At 50.7% G+C, this 13,646-nt stretch overlaps 1 protein-coding gene across 4 annotated transcripts in view; it reads left to right on the top strand.

Moving 5' to 3' along the window:
- TBC1D8 (TBC1 domain family member 8) overlaps positions 1-13,646 on the top strand; it is a 133,583-nt gene that overhangs the window by 96,775 nt on the left and 23,162 nt on the right. For all 4 annotated transcript variants that reach the window (XM_075336465.1, XM_075336469.1, XM_075336467.1 and 1 more), the window contains 5 exons: positions 2,798-2,948; positions 3,697-3,911; positions 4,182-4,299; positions 6,128-6,413; positions 7,666-7,795. In XM_075336465.1, the coding sequence (XP_075192580.1) occupies positions 2,798-2,948; positions 3,697-3,911; positions 4,182-4,299; positions 6,128-6,413; positions 7,666-7,795 (900 nt within the window). The remainder of the gene's footprint in view (positions 1-2,797; positions 2,949-3,696; positions 3,912-4,181; positions 4,300-6,127; positions 6,414-7,665; positions 7,796-13,646) is intronic.

Raw genomic sequence — 13,646 nt, 5'->3', positions numbered from 1 at the left:
TGGTGCAGATTTTGGGTATAGAATGGGGAAAAAAAAATCCGCATCAAAATCCGCGGCAAATTCGCGGTAATCCGCGGCAAATCCGCGGCAAAAATAAGGTGCGGATTTGCCGCGAAAGTCACGGATTTTGATGCAGAAAAATCCGCAGGTACATTCTACCGTGGACACATAGCCTAATGGTAAGCTGTAGGCCTAAAGCAGTCTGCAGCTTTTGAAACTGACAAGGATACAGCAGGGGGCTTGTGTCGCCAGTTCAATGTGGCGGTTGCAGTAGATACGGGGCTCCAGGCAAGGAGTTTGGGGCTGGGGCCCCAGAACTTTAATGCTAGTGACACCCTTGGTCCTTACAATGGCAAACATAGAGTGTTTCTATCATGTCAGTGAATTTTAATGACATCCTAGTGATTTTATTGATCAGTTGTGTTACATACCCTACGGTGGTGCTGCAGGAAGAAATAAACATGTTACAATGTTCCTCCACAGATTAGATGTTGATTAGGGGTTTCACATGGAGCTTTGGCAGTAAGACTGAGCACTAACTGCATTTCATAGAGCTTCCAGTAAAATGAGTTTGGATTGATTGTTACTGTCCATGTAGAGCAGTATACTGTACCTGACCGTCAGCTAATAGAGGTGGAGTTATGAATATTAGCAAAGTAAAGTTCTGTCAAGTAGATAGCTAAGTGGAGCTTTTTCACAAGCAAATTGCTATACTTGATGAAAGAGCTGATGTACTCACCCCTTCTCAAACCCCATGTTTTCTCCCAATAAAATAACAACATCTATACTCTCCTACAGTGCTGGTGCCTTTCAAGCAGTGTCTGCATGGTCTCTCCTGGGGATCACGTAACATTATATCACGTGATCCCTGCAGCCAATCAGCACGGACTTCACTCTGCCTCCTTCTAAAAAATCGGACATGTGGGGGCAGTGAGAGCTGTGACTTCCCTCTCACTTCTTCTGGGAGTCAATTACATTTGTAGAAGAGGAGCATGAAGCCAATGCTGATTGACCACAGGGATTGCGTGACATAGCAATCTCATGTGATCCCTGGGAGAGCCAGTGCTGACACTGCTACAGTGGCGCTGAGAAAAGTGTAAGTGTTCTAATTTAACTGGGAGAAAACATGGCGATTGAGAAAGGGTTGTCCGAATAGTGGACAACCCCTTTAAAGTAAATTTATCATCAGAGAAAAGCATTTTTTCTATTCCCCTTCCTATAATAGATTGAGTCATTTGTCAAGGGATTAAGGTTTTCATTTTTTCTTTTTGAAATGAGGACACAAATATTACATTTACAGGTTTAACATACTAATGTAGAATTCTACAGAATTGGGTCACCAAATTTAATAAGGCCTGACTAGTTTTCTCTTAATGTATATTTAATAGGTCAATGAACTCATTATTGTTTTAAGTCTTTTCAAGAAATCCTCTAGTATAGATGAAAAATGTTTTTTTTTTTTTTTTTTTTATCATCCTACAGTTTAGAAATACGACTGTTGAAATCCTGTATCCTGATGACAATGACTTCTTGGCTGTGTTTATACAATTTTATTTAGCATTGTCATTGGAACATTGTGTGGATCTTAAAGGGGTCTTCTGAAAACCTGGGACCTCAGGCCCAGTTTGTTTAAAAAAATAATTTGTTTTACCCACTCTCCTTAGATCCAGCCCCCAGTCCCTACCATTGCTCTAGGGGTATTTTACTGTGTGCAGCGTTGACGTCAGAGACAGCGCTGCAGCGAATTAGTGAGGTAAGTAGCTCATACTGCCTACTCAGGGAAAGCCAAGGAGCTTGGTTCTTAGCTATAGGTACCGACCTGATGTCAGAGGTGCAAAGGCAACATCAGTAGAGGGTCTGTGCCAAGCCAGGGGAGAGTGAGTAAAGGGTGCTTTACACGCTGCGACATCGCTAACGATATATCGTCGGGGTCAGGGTGTTTGTGACGCACATCCGGCGTCGTTAGCGACATGGCAGCGTGTGACAGCTAGGAGCGACTATCAACGATCACAAAAACGGCAAAAATCGTTGATCGTTGACACGTCGCTGCTTTTCATAATATCGGTGATGGTGCATGCCGCTGGTTGTTCGTCGTTCCTGCGGCATCACACATCGCTATGTGTGACACCGCAGGAACGACGAACCTCTCCTTACCTCCATCCACTGGCAATGAGGAAGGAAGGAGGTGGGCGGCATGTTCCGGCCGCTCATCTCCGCCCCTCCTCTACTATTAGACGGCCGTTTTGTGACGTCGCTGTGACGCCGAAAACACCTCCCCCTTGAAGGAGGGATTGTTCGGCAGCAACTGCAATGTCGCAGAACAGGTATGTGCCTGTGAGCTGCTGTAGCGATAATGTTCGCTACGGCAGCGATCACCACATATCGTTACAACAACAGGGGCGGGTGCTATCGCTCGCAGCGTGTAAAGCACCCTTAAGGCTCAGTTTGTTTTTATTAAAACAAGACTGCACTTGAGGACAGAGTACAGAATTCTACATTGGTAGGTATATTAAAACGGTTAGCAAATGTTTGTGTCCTAATTTTGAAAGATAAATGGAAAAACTACCGGTAAGTTGACAACTCATGCAATCAATCCATTGTAGGAAAAAAAATGCATTACTTTTCTGAGATAGGTATTGAAAATGAGGATTGGGCATGTTTTATTTCGACATGCTCAATCATATGTTTTGCTCCGTCTGGCAGCTATTGCATTTGTATATCTAGCTTTCAAGTCTTCACTACTGATTATTATTCTTCCATTTGGATTTCTCATGGTTTTGTTTTTGCTAATTTACAGACGCGAGAACAAATCAAAGAACGTTTATGGATGGATCATTTTGCGGAGTATGGGAGGACAGTTTGTATGTTCCGCACAGAGAAGATCCGGAAACTTGTTGCTATGGGAATTCCCGAATCCCTACGTGGAGAACTCTGGCTCATCTTTTCAGGTTGTCAATAAAGTCTCTATTTGAAAAGTATCAGAAAGTCATTTGTCTGGAATAAATATCCATCTCCAGTGTGTATGGACCTCTATTTTGCCATCAGTTGTCCACGGTTTGAACATAGTCAGTGTGTTGGGACAGATACCCTAAAATGATTGATTACGTGTGGCCATCGCCAAAACCTCAAAGGAGTTGACCACCACCGGACAACCAAAGCGTAATAAATTCAGGCCCCGAATTAAATAAAAACCGAGTATGCTCTCCTCCTGTAGCGGCGCCATTCCAGCGATATTGGCACTGCTGTTTCCTGGTGGTGACACATAGAGGCCACTCATTGGCGGCAGCTGAATATTTTTCTGTCAGGGCGAACATCCGCTCTGATGGAATGGTAAAGGCTGTAGCTAATGAGCGGCTTCTTGGCTACAACCGGCATGTGACACAATGTCACATCATTGCTGGAAATAGCAAGTGCCAGCATCACTGCAATGGTGCTGTTGCAGGATTAAGCTGGAGTTGTCCAGTAGTGGTCAATCCCTTTAAGTTCTTCCAAGCTTTACTGACCAGATATCCTAATACAGTAACTTCCCATTGATTTATGTACTTTGCTGGCTTGTACATTTCCCAATCCCCACTGTTGGAGGACATGGATCTAGGCCACAAAAACCACTCGATATACATCTTCTAGATTATATGCTAGTGGGGTCCTGTTTCTGATTTTGTTTGAGAGCCTTAAACAATGTCTCCTTACTTTTAGATGCAGTGACTGATCTGGCCACCCATCCAGGTTACTACAACAGACTGGTAGATGAATCCATGGGTAAGAGTTGTATGGTGACAGAAGAGATAGAGCGCGATCTGCACCGATCACTACCCGAGCATCCAGCCTTCCAGAACGAAACTGGCATCGCAGCTCTGAGGAGAGTACTCACTGCTTACGCCTACAGAAACCCTAAAATAGGATACTGTCAGGTAACGCCGGAGAGCATATCATCAACTGTGAGCAATCTGTGTCTCCCCCACTGTATCATGAGGATGCGGATACATGTGAATGTATAATATTATCTATTATTTTACAACATTTTATTCTAATATTGTCCGGAACATTTCACATTGTCTGCACAGAGATCCTGTATTTCTGCTATATTGTCACTCTATTGGGTGCTATGTATTCATCCGGATTTAGTTATCCTATCTTTGTATCTGACAAATACATGGCTAATTTATTTTTAATTTTTTTAGTCTATGAATATCCTCACATCAGTCTTACTACTGTATGCCAAAGAAGAAGAGGCATTTTGGCTGTTGGTTGCAGTATGTGAAAGGATGCTTCCAGATTATTTTAATCATCGTGTATTGGGTGAGTCTATTTATTTCCATCTGTGAAATCTCTGACATCTTCTGGTGAAGAGAGGAATTGCAGTTTATTTAAAGGGAACCATCCTAATCCATCTATATGAGCATGCAGATCAGAGAAATTTGAATAAAATGATACCTTGCCATAAGGTATCGGATTGCAGATATCAGATTAACACAGAGTTTCATGGAGATCTGTGTCTGGCCCATAGATTGTAACAGCTCATTTACATATTAACCCCTTCACGACTGGCCGATTTTACGCTTTCCGTTTTTTTCCGCCATTTTTCTACGGAGAGACGTAACTTTTTTATTTTTCAGTCAATATGGTCATGTGAAGGCTAATTTTTTTGCGGAACGAGCAGTACTTTTAAATGAAACCATACCTTTTACCATATAGTGTACTGGAAAACGGCAAAAAAAATTCCAAATGCGGAAAAACTTAAAAAAAAAAAAAAAATGCGATAGCGCTATTGTTTTTGAGATATTTTATTCACTGTGTTTCACTATATGGTAAAACTGATGTGTCGGTGTGATGCCTCAGGTTGGTGCGAGTTTGTAGACACCAAACATGAATAGGTTTACTTTTATCAAAGGGGTTAAATAAAAATAAATCAGAAGTTTGTCCGAAAAAAGTGGCATACGTTTTGCGCCATATTCTGTTACCCGTAGCGTTCTCAATTTTCTGGATCTATGGCTCAATGATGGCTTATGTTTTCTGTCTCGGGCTGACGTTTTTAACGGTACCACTTTTGCGCAGATGCTACGTTTTGATCGTCTGTTATTGCATTTAGCACAAAATTTGTGGTGACCAAAAACCGTAATTTTGGCGTTTGGAATTTTTTGCTGCTATGCCGTTTACTGTTCAGATTAATTGATTTTATATTTTGATAGATCGGGCATTTCTGAACGCGGCGATACCAAATGTGTGTATATTTTTTTACCCTTTAATTTTCAATGGGGCAAAAGGGGGGTTATTGAAACTTTTAGGTTTATTTTTTTTTTTTAATTTTTTCTTTCTTTCTTTTTTTTTTTAACTTTTTTTTTTATTTTTCTAGGTCCCCTAGGGGACTATATGGATCAGCTGTCTGATTGCTCTGCCATATCTGCTAATCACAGCTACACAGCTGTGAACAGCAGATATGCTCATTTCGTGTCTCACCCAGCTCTTGACTGTGTGAGGCAGGAAGTGAGTCATGTGAGCTAGAGGCATCATGACATGACTCTGTGCTACAATGGCAACCACCGGATGTCACGTGATCACGTCACGTGACTTCCGGTATCGGCCGAGAGTAAATGTTTTCTGTTGTCGCCATTATAATGGCGCTGTCACATATTGACAGCACCATTTAAGGGGTTAAAAGGCACGGGCGGATAACAATTCACTCGTCCTAGCAGGCACACGTCAGCTGTAAAAATCAGCTGATATGTGCGCCGATCGCTGCAAGCTGCTTGCAGCAGACCGCGGGCAGTAACACTATGATCGCTAAGACGTAAGATTACTGCCCGCGGTCGTTAAGAGGTTGGAATAAGACATCAGATCTCTGATATCTCTGATATCAAGATATCATTTTATTTAGTTTTCTATGACCTACATGCCTATATACATGGCTTAAGATGGTTCATACTACTGGCAGATTCCTTTTAAATATGAGTTTAGAAGAAGAGAAATACTGCCATTGTATGGATAAGGAAGGCACATCCTACAAGTTTAATGATGTCAGTTTACTTTTGAGCTGTCCTACTGTTTTTACTTCCAAATAGAGATATCCATGTAACATCAGCTGCTAAGTTGTATTCTTCTTATCAGCGTCTTGGAATTTTCTTGACAGGGGCCCAGGTGGACCAGTCTGTTTTTGAAGAGCTGATACATGAGCGGCTTCCCGAGCTGGCGGAGCACATCACTGACTTGACCACTTTGGCTTCCATATCCTTGTCATGGTTCCTGACACTGTTCATCAGCATTATGCCCCTGCAGAGCGCTGTCAGTGTTGTGGACTGCTTCTTCTTTGATGGCATTAAGGCCATTTTCCAGATCGGACTGGCAGTTCTGGATGCAACAGCTGTGGAACTGTGCGACAGTAAAGACGACGGTCAGGCACTAATGATTCTGAGCAGGTTAGAAATTACTCCTTTTCGTTATTGCTCCTTTGTTAGTTGCTGGAAATAATTGTATTGAAATCTGTTAATGTTATGTATTGCCATAATGCATATATTATGACCTTAAAGGGAACCTGTCAGCAGAAATTTCCCCTAAAACCTAACAGATTCCCCCTCTGCAGCTCCTGGGCTGCATTCTAGAAAGGTCCCTGTTATTATTGTGCCCCCTTTCTGACCAAACAAAGAGTTTATAAAGTGGTACCTTTTTGGCTTCGGATTCTATAAATGTGACACGGGGGCGGGCTGCCTGATGGCCGTTATTCTGCCCCCTGGTCCTGTATGCCGCCCCCATCGCTGATTTCCATACTTGTGGACGCCGCCCACTGCTCCAGCCATCCCCGCGCATGCCCAGTGCCCATCTCTCGTGGATGAGCACTGTGCCCAGTGTCACCGCTGGTGACGTGCGCGCAGGGTTTAGATTATGGGCGGGTGCTGTGATGTTTATTACCAAGCAACCGCCCATAATCGCGGGACCGCGCTTTCCCCCTCGGCCTGCTTCGTTCTGCGCAAGCGCGCTGCTGCTGACCTCACGTCACCTCCTTCCCATCTTGCCCTGAGGCAGGAAATAGATGGGAAGGAGGTGACGTGGGGTCAGCAGCACCGCGCTTGCGCAGAATGAAGGACGCCGAGGGGGAAAGCGCGGTCCCGAGATTATGGGCGGTTGCTTGGTAATAAACATCACAGCACCGCCCATAATCTAAACCCTGCGCGCACGTCACCAGCGGTGACACTGGGCACAGTGCTCATCCACGAGAGATGGGCACTGGGCATGCGCGGGGATGGCTGGAGCAGTGGGCGGCGTCCACAAGTATGGAAATCAGCGATGGGGGCGGCATACAGGACCAGGGGGCAGAATAACGGCCATCAGGCAGCCCGCCCCCGTGTCACATTTATAGAATCCGAAGCCAAAAAGGTACCACTTTATAAACTCTTTTTTTTGGTCAGAAAGGGGGCACAATAATAAAAGGGACCTTTCTAGAATGCAGCCCAGGAGCTGCAGAGGGGGAATCTGTTAGGTTTTAGGGGAAATTTCTGCTGACAGGTTCCCTTTAACTGAACAGATGCTTTCTACTTGGCACCATCTAAAGAGGAACTTTATACCCGTGCAACACTTGGCATTTGCTGTATGGACAATATTGCTGTGCTGTTTATACTTGGTACATACCTTCCCAGAGAAGTGAGTTACTAGTGAAAATGTTCCTGTGAATAGGTTTTTAGAGCATGTGAAGAATGAAGAGAGCCCTCTGCCACAGACGGGGAACGTGCACAGTCTATTGAATAATGAACAGGAGATTTACCCGGTCACTGATATAGCAGATCTAATACGGGATTCCCATGAGGTATGTAAAAGCCTAAAATCCTAATTGATAGACTCTACTGTAAAAAGGATAAACAGAATAGATTAATGTCTTCCAAACTTTCTCATTTAGCTAATATTGTTGGGTGTGCCTGATTCTCTGTGTCAATAAATTTTAAGGGAAAGAGGGATGGGACATGCTAAATTTCAATATGCCCTACCTTTCTTTATCGTTCCTTATGGGAGACCCAAACCATGGGTGTATAGCTTCTGCCTCCGGAGGACACACAAAGTACTACACTAAAAGTGTAGCTCCTCCCTCCGAGCATATACACTCCCCGGATGACAAATCCAACCAGTTCAATGCTTTGTGTTCAGGAGGTCACACACACACATGCATCCTCTGTTTTTGGATTTTTGATTTCAAAGATTTGGAAGAAAAGCGGGTCCAATCTGGACTCCCGGCATGTCCCTTCTCACCCCACTGTGTCGGCGGTGCTGTTAAGGTTGATTTCAGGGCTGGAGCCTTCATATGCCGCGCTCCTTCGCCATCCCTTGGGGCTCTGGTTTGAAGTGGGAGCCATCACGGTTCTCACTGCTTTGCAGGAGACCGGTCTCCATCCGCAGCCCTGTTCAGGATCCTGCCGGACGGAGCGATGACCCCCCAGGGACCTGGCACCTGCGTCTCAAGCTAAGTACTGAGACGTTATTACCACAGAAAGTGGTCTTTCTAGGGGTCCCTTGTACTTTATTTGTGGGGGAGAATGTGTTATATGTATGTTTTAACATTTCCGGCCGGTTCTCCAGTTTTCACTGGAGAACCGCGCCGATGGTGCCTGCACGCTGGCCGCATGTTTAAATCTAGGCCCCGGCTTCGCCTGAGGCCTAGTTTCGATTCTATGTCAGTCAGTGCAGTGAGACAGGGTGGCTCCGCCCACCGGCTGCTCAGCACAGGGAAGGGACACTCCTCACTGAGGAAAGATTCCCTCCCCTGCAGGGCTGTATTTTGCCTTCGTGCTGCCCTAGGCACTTTAAGTGGTCGCGCCCCTTATTGACAACGTAAAACTGAGTTTTCGCACACGACATCTGTTTAAGGCAGATCTACTCTGTAAAACACTTTAAGGCTATGTGCGCACGTTGCGTACAGTTCACTGCAGAAATTTCTGCAGCGATCTGAAGAGCACATGTGCGCTTCTAATCGCTGCAGAAAATGTCCGTAGTGAGCGCCGATTCCATGTGCTCTGCCTGCAGCTCCTGCCATAGACAGAGCAGGAGCTGCCGGCAAAGCGCAGGAAAGAAGTGACATGTCACTTCTTTTTACGCAGCGCTTCGGCAGTAGCCGAAGCGCTGCGCTCTAAAGCGCCATGTGCGCACGGCCCCTGCACAATCTCCATAGACTGTGCAGGGGACGCAGGACGCATGCAGTTACGCTGCGCTACAAAGCGCAGCGCAACTGCATGTATTTGCGCAACGTGCGCACATAGCCTAAAAAGTATCAATGAGAAACGAAGGGCACTAACCCCCCCCCCCCCCCAATGGGGATCACCACGGGCACATCAAAACATAGCATGAGTATAAAATATTTCCACCACACCGTCCCCACTTATATACTGTGACTGTGACACTGCCCCTAATAAACTACACACTGCCCTCCCTTATAAATTATACCCACCACAGCTACCTCAATTATGAAATATGATCTGCACATTGTCCTCACATCATGCTGCCCCCTCCTCACAGTGTCCCATGCATGCTGCCCCCTCCTCACAGTGTCCCATGCATGCTGCCCCCTCCTCACAGTGTCCCATGCATGCTGCCCCCTCCTCACAGTGTCCCATGCATGCTGCCCCCTCCTCACAGTGTCCCATGCATGCTGCCCCCTCCTCACAATGTCCCATGCATGCTGCCCCCTCCTCAGTGTCCCATGCATGCTGCCCCCTCCTCACAGTGTCCCATGCATGCTGCCCCCTCCTCACAATGTCCCATGCATGCTGCCCCCTCCTCACAGTGTCCCATGCATGCTGCCCCCTCCTCACAGTGTCCCATGCATGCTGCCCCCTCCTCACAATGTCCCATGCATGCTGCCCCCTCCTCACAGTGTCCCATGCATGCTGCCCCCTCCTCACAGTGTCCCATGCATGCTTCCCCCTCCTCACAGTGTCCCATGCATGCTTCCCCCTCCTCACAGTGTCCCATGCATGCTTCCCCCTCCTCACAATGTCCCATGCATGCTGCCCCCTCCTCATAATGTCCCATGCATGCTACCCCCTCCTCACAGTGTCCCATGCATGCTGCCCCCTCCTCACAATGTCCCATGCATGCTGCCCCCTCCTCACAATGTCTCATGCATGCTGCCCCCCTCCTCACAATGTCCCATGCATGCTGCCCCCTCCTCACAATGTCCCATGCATGCTGCCCCCTCCTCAGTGTCCCATGCATGCTGCCCCCTCCTCACAGTGTCCCATGCATGCTGCCCCCTCCTCACAATGTCCCATGCATGCTGCCCCCTCCTCACAGTGTCCCATGCATGCTGCCCCCTCCTCACAGTGTCCCATGCATTCTGCCCCCTCCTCACAGTGTCCCATGCATGCTGCCCCCTCCTCACAATGTCCCATGCATGCTGCCCCCTCCTCACAGTGTCCCATGCATGCTGCCCCCTCCTCACAGTGTCCCATGCATGCTGCCCCCTCCTCACAATGTCCCATGCATGCTGCCCCCTCCTCACAGTGTCCCATGCATGCTGCCCCCTCCTCACAGTGTCCCATGCATGCTGCTCCCTCCTCATAGTGTCCCATGCATGCTGCCCACTCCTCACAATGTCCCATGCATGCTGCCCCCTCCTCACAATGTCCCATGCATGCTGCCCCCTCCTCACAGTGTCCCATGCACGCTGCCCCCTGCTCACAGTGTCCCATGCATGCTGCCCCCTCCACAGTGTCCCATGCATGCTGCCCCCTCCTCACAGTGTCCCATGCATGCTGCCCCCTGCTCACAATGTCCCATGCATGCTGCCCCTCCTCACAATGTCCCATGCATGCTGCTCCCTCCTAACAATGTCCCATGCATGCTGCCCCCTCCTCACAATGTCCCATGCATGCTGCCCCCTCCTCACAGTGTCCCATGCATGCTGCTCCCTCCTCATAGTGTCCCATGCATGCTGCCCACTCCTCACAATGTCCCATGCATGCTGCCCCCTCCTCACAATGTCCCATGCATGCTGCCCCCTCCTCACAGTGTCCCGTGCATGCTGCCCCCTCCTCACAGTGTCCCATGCATGCTGCCCCCTCCTCACAGTGTCCCGTGCATGCTGCCCCTCTCCATGAGCTCCTAATGGTGCCTTCCTCTTTTCCATAATGACACCTCCATGCTGCCCCACTCATCATATTAAGACCACCACACTAGCGCTTATGCTGAGACCCACACACACACACACACTACCCCACTCTTGATATTGACTCCCCCTACATTGTTCCACTCCATACTGAGCCCACACATGCTGCCCCTTCTCCATAATGAGCTCCCAATGCTGCCCCCCTCTTATTCTGAGTCCTTACACTCCCCCCCCATCGATATTGTCATTGCTCTATCCCTCAACCCTTGTCCTCTGTCTCTAGCATTGGCCCCTCTCTCCCATTCCCCCAGCAGCAGCCTCTCTCCCCCCGCCTCCAGCAGCAGCCTCTCCCCCAGCATCAGCCTCTCTCCCCCCAGCCTCCCCCAGCATCAGCCTCTCTCCCCCCAGCCTCCCTCAGCATCAGCCTCCCTGCTCCCAGCTTACCCCAGCATCAGCCTCTCTCCTCCCAGCCTCCCCCAGCATGAGCCTCCTCCAGCATCAGCCTCTCTCCTCCCAGCCTCCCCCAGCATGAGCCTCCTCCAGCATCAGCCTCTCTCCTCCCAGCCTCCCCCAGCATGAGCCTCCTCCAGCATCAGCCTCTCTCCTCCCAGCATCAGCCTCCCTCCTCCCAGCCTCCCCCAGCATCAGCCTCCCTCCTCCCAGCCCCCCTTCTCTAAGCCTCCCCCAGCATCAGCCTCCCAGCCTCCCTGAGCATCAGCCTCCCCCCTCCAAGCCTCCCCCTCCCAGCCTCCTCCAGCATCAGCCTCTCTCCCCCAGCCTCCCACAGCATCAGCCTCCCTCCTCCCAGCCTCCCCCAGCATCAGCCTCCCTCCTCCCAGCCCCCCTTCTCTAAGCCTCCCCCAGCATCAGCCTCCCAGCCTCCCTGAGCATCAGCCTCCCCCCTCCAAGCCTCCCCCTCCCAGCCTCCTCCAGCATCAGCCTCTCTCCCCCAGCCTCCCACAGCATCAGCCTCCCTCCTCCCAGCCTCCCCCAGCATCAGCCTCCCTCCTCCCAGCCTCCCCCAGCATCAGCCTCCCTTCTCCCAGCCTCCCCCAGCATCAGCCTCCCTTTTCCCAGCCTCACCCAGCATCAGCCTCCCTCAGCATCAGCCTCCCCCAGCATCAGCCTCCCAGCCTCCCCCAGCATCAGCCTCCCGCCTCCCAGCCTCCCCCAGCATCAGCCTCTCTCCTCCCAGCCTCCCCCAGCATCAGCCTCCCGCCTCCCCCAGCATCAGCCTCTCTCCTCCCAGCCTCCCACAGCATCAGCCTCTCGCCTCCCCCAGCATCAGCCTCTCTCCTCCCAGCCTCCCCCAGCATCAGCCTCTCTCCTCCCAGCCTCCCACAGCATCAGCCTCCCTCCTCCCAGCCTCCCCCAGCATCAGCCTCTCTCCTCCCAGCCTCCCACAGCATCAGCCTCCCTCCTCCCAGCCTCCCACAGCATCAGCCTCCCTCCTCCCAGCCTCCCACAGCATCAGCCTCCCTCCTCCCAGCCTCCCCCAGCATCAGCCTCCCTCCTCCCAGCCTCCCCCAGCATCAGCCTCCCTCCTCCCAGCCTCCCCCAGCATCAGCCTCCCTTCTCATCAGCCTCCCTCCTGATCAGCCTCCCTCCTCATCAGCCTCCCTCCTCATCAGCCTCCCTCCTCATCAGCCTCCCTCCTCATCAGCCTCCCTCCTCCAAGCCTCCCTCCTCCAAGCCTCCCCCTCCCCCTCCCAGCCTCCCCAAGCATCAGCCTCCCTCCTCCCAGCCTCCCTCAGCATCAGCCTCCCTCCTCCAAGCCTCACCTTCCCCCTCCCAGCCTCCCCCAGCATCAGCCTCTCTCCTCCCAGCCTCCCCCAGCCTCAGCCTCCCTCCTCCCAGCTTCCCTCAGCCTCCCTCCTCCCCCAGCATCAGCCTCCCTCCTCCTAGCCTCCCCCAGCATCAGCCTTCCTCCTCCCAGCCTCCCCCAGCATCAGCCTCCCTCCTCCCTCAGCATCAGCCTCCCTCCTCCAAGCCTCCCTCAGCATCAGCTTCCCTCCTCCAAGCCTCACCCTCCCAGCTTCCCCCAGCATCAGCCTCTCTCCTCCCAGCCTCCCCCAGCATCAGCCTCCCTCCTCCCTCAGCATCAGCCTCCCTCCTCCAAGCCTCCCTCAGCATCAGCTTCCCTCCTCCAAGCCTCACCCTCCCAGCCTCCCCCAGCATCAGCCTCCCTCCTCCCAGCCTCCCCCAGCATCAGCCTCCCTCCTCCCTCAGCATCAGCCTCCCTCCTCCAAGCCTCCCTCAGCATCAGCTTCCCTCCTCCAAGCCTCACCCTCCCAGCTTCCCCCAGCATCAGCCTCTCTCCTCCCAGCCTCCCCCAGCATCAGCCTCCCTCCTCCCTCAGCATCAGCCTCCCTCCTCCAAGCCTCCCTCAGCATCAGCTTCCCTCCTCCAAGCCTCACCCTCCCAGCCTCCCCCAGCATCAGCCTCCCTCCTCCCAGCCTCCCCCAGCATCAGCCTCCCTTCTCCCAGCCTCCCCCAGCATCAGCCTCCCTTTTCCCAGCCTCACCCAGCATCAGCCTCCCCCAGCATCAGCGTCCCTTCTCCC

This window comes from Anomaloglossus baeobatrachus, chromosome 2 (assembly GCF_048569485.1).
Source record: "Anomaloglossus baeobatrachus isolate aAnoBae1 chromosome 2, aAnoBae1.hap1, whole genome shotgun sequence".
In the NCBI taxonomy this organism is placed as follows: domain Eukaryota; kingdom Metazoa; phylum Chordata; class Amphibia; order Anura; family Aromobatidae; genus Anomaloglossus; species Anomaloglossus baeobatrachus.
This window is presented reverse-complemented; position numbering and strand designations above follow the sequence as displayed.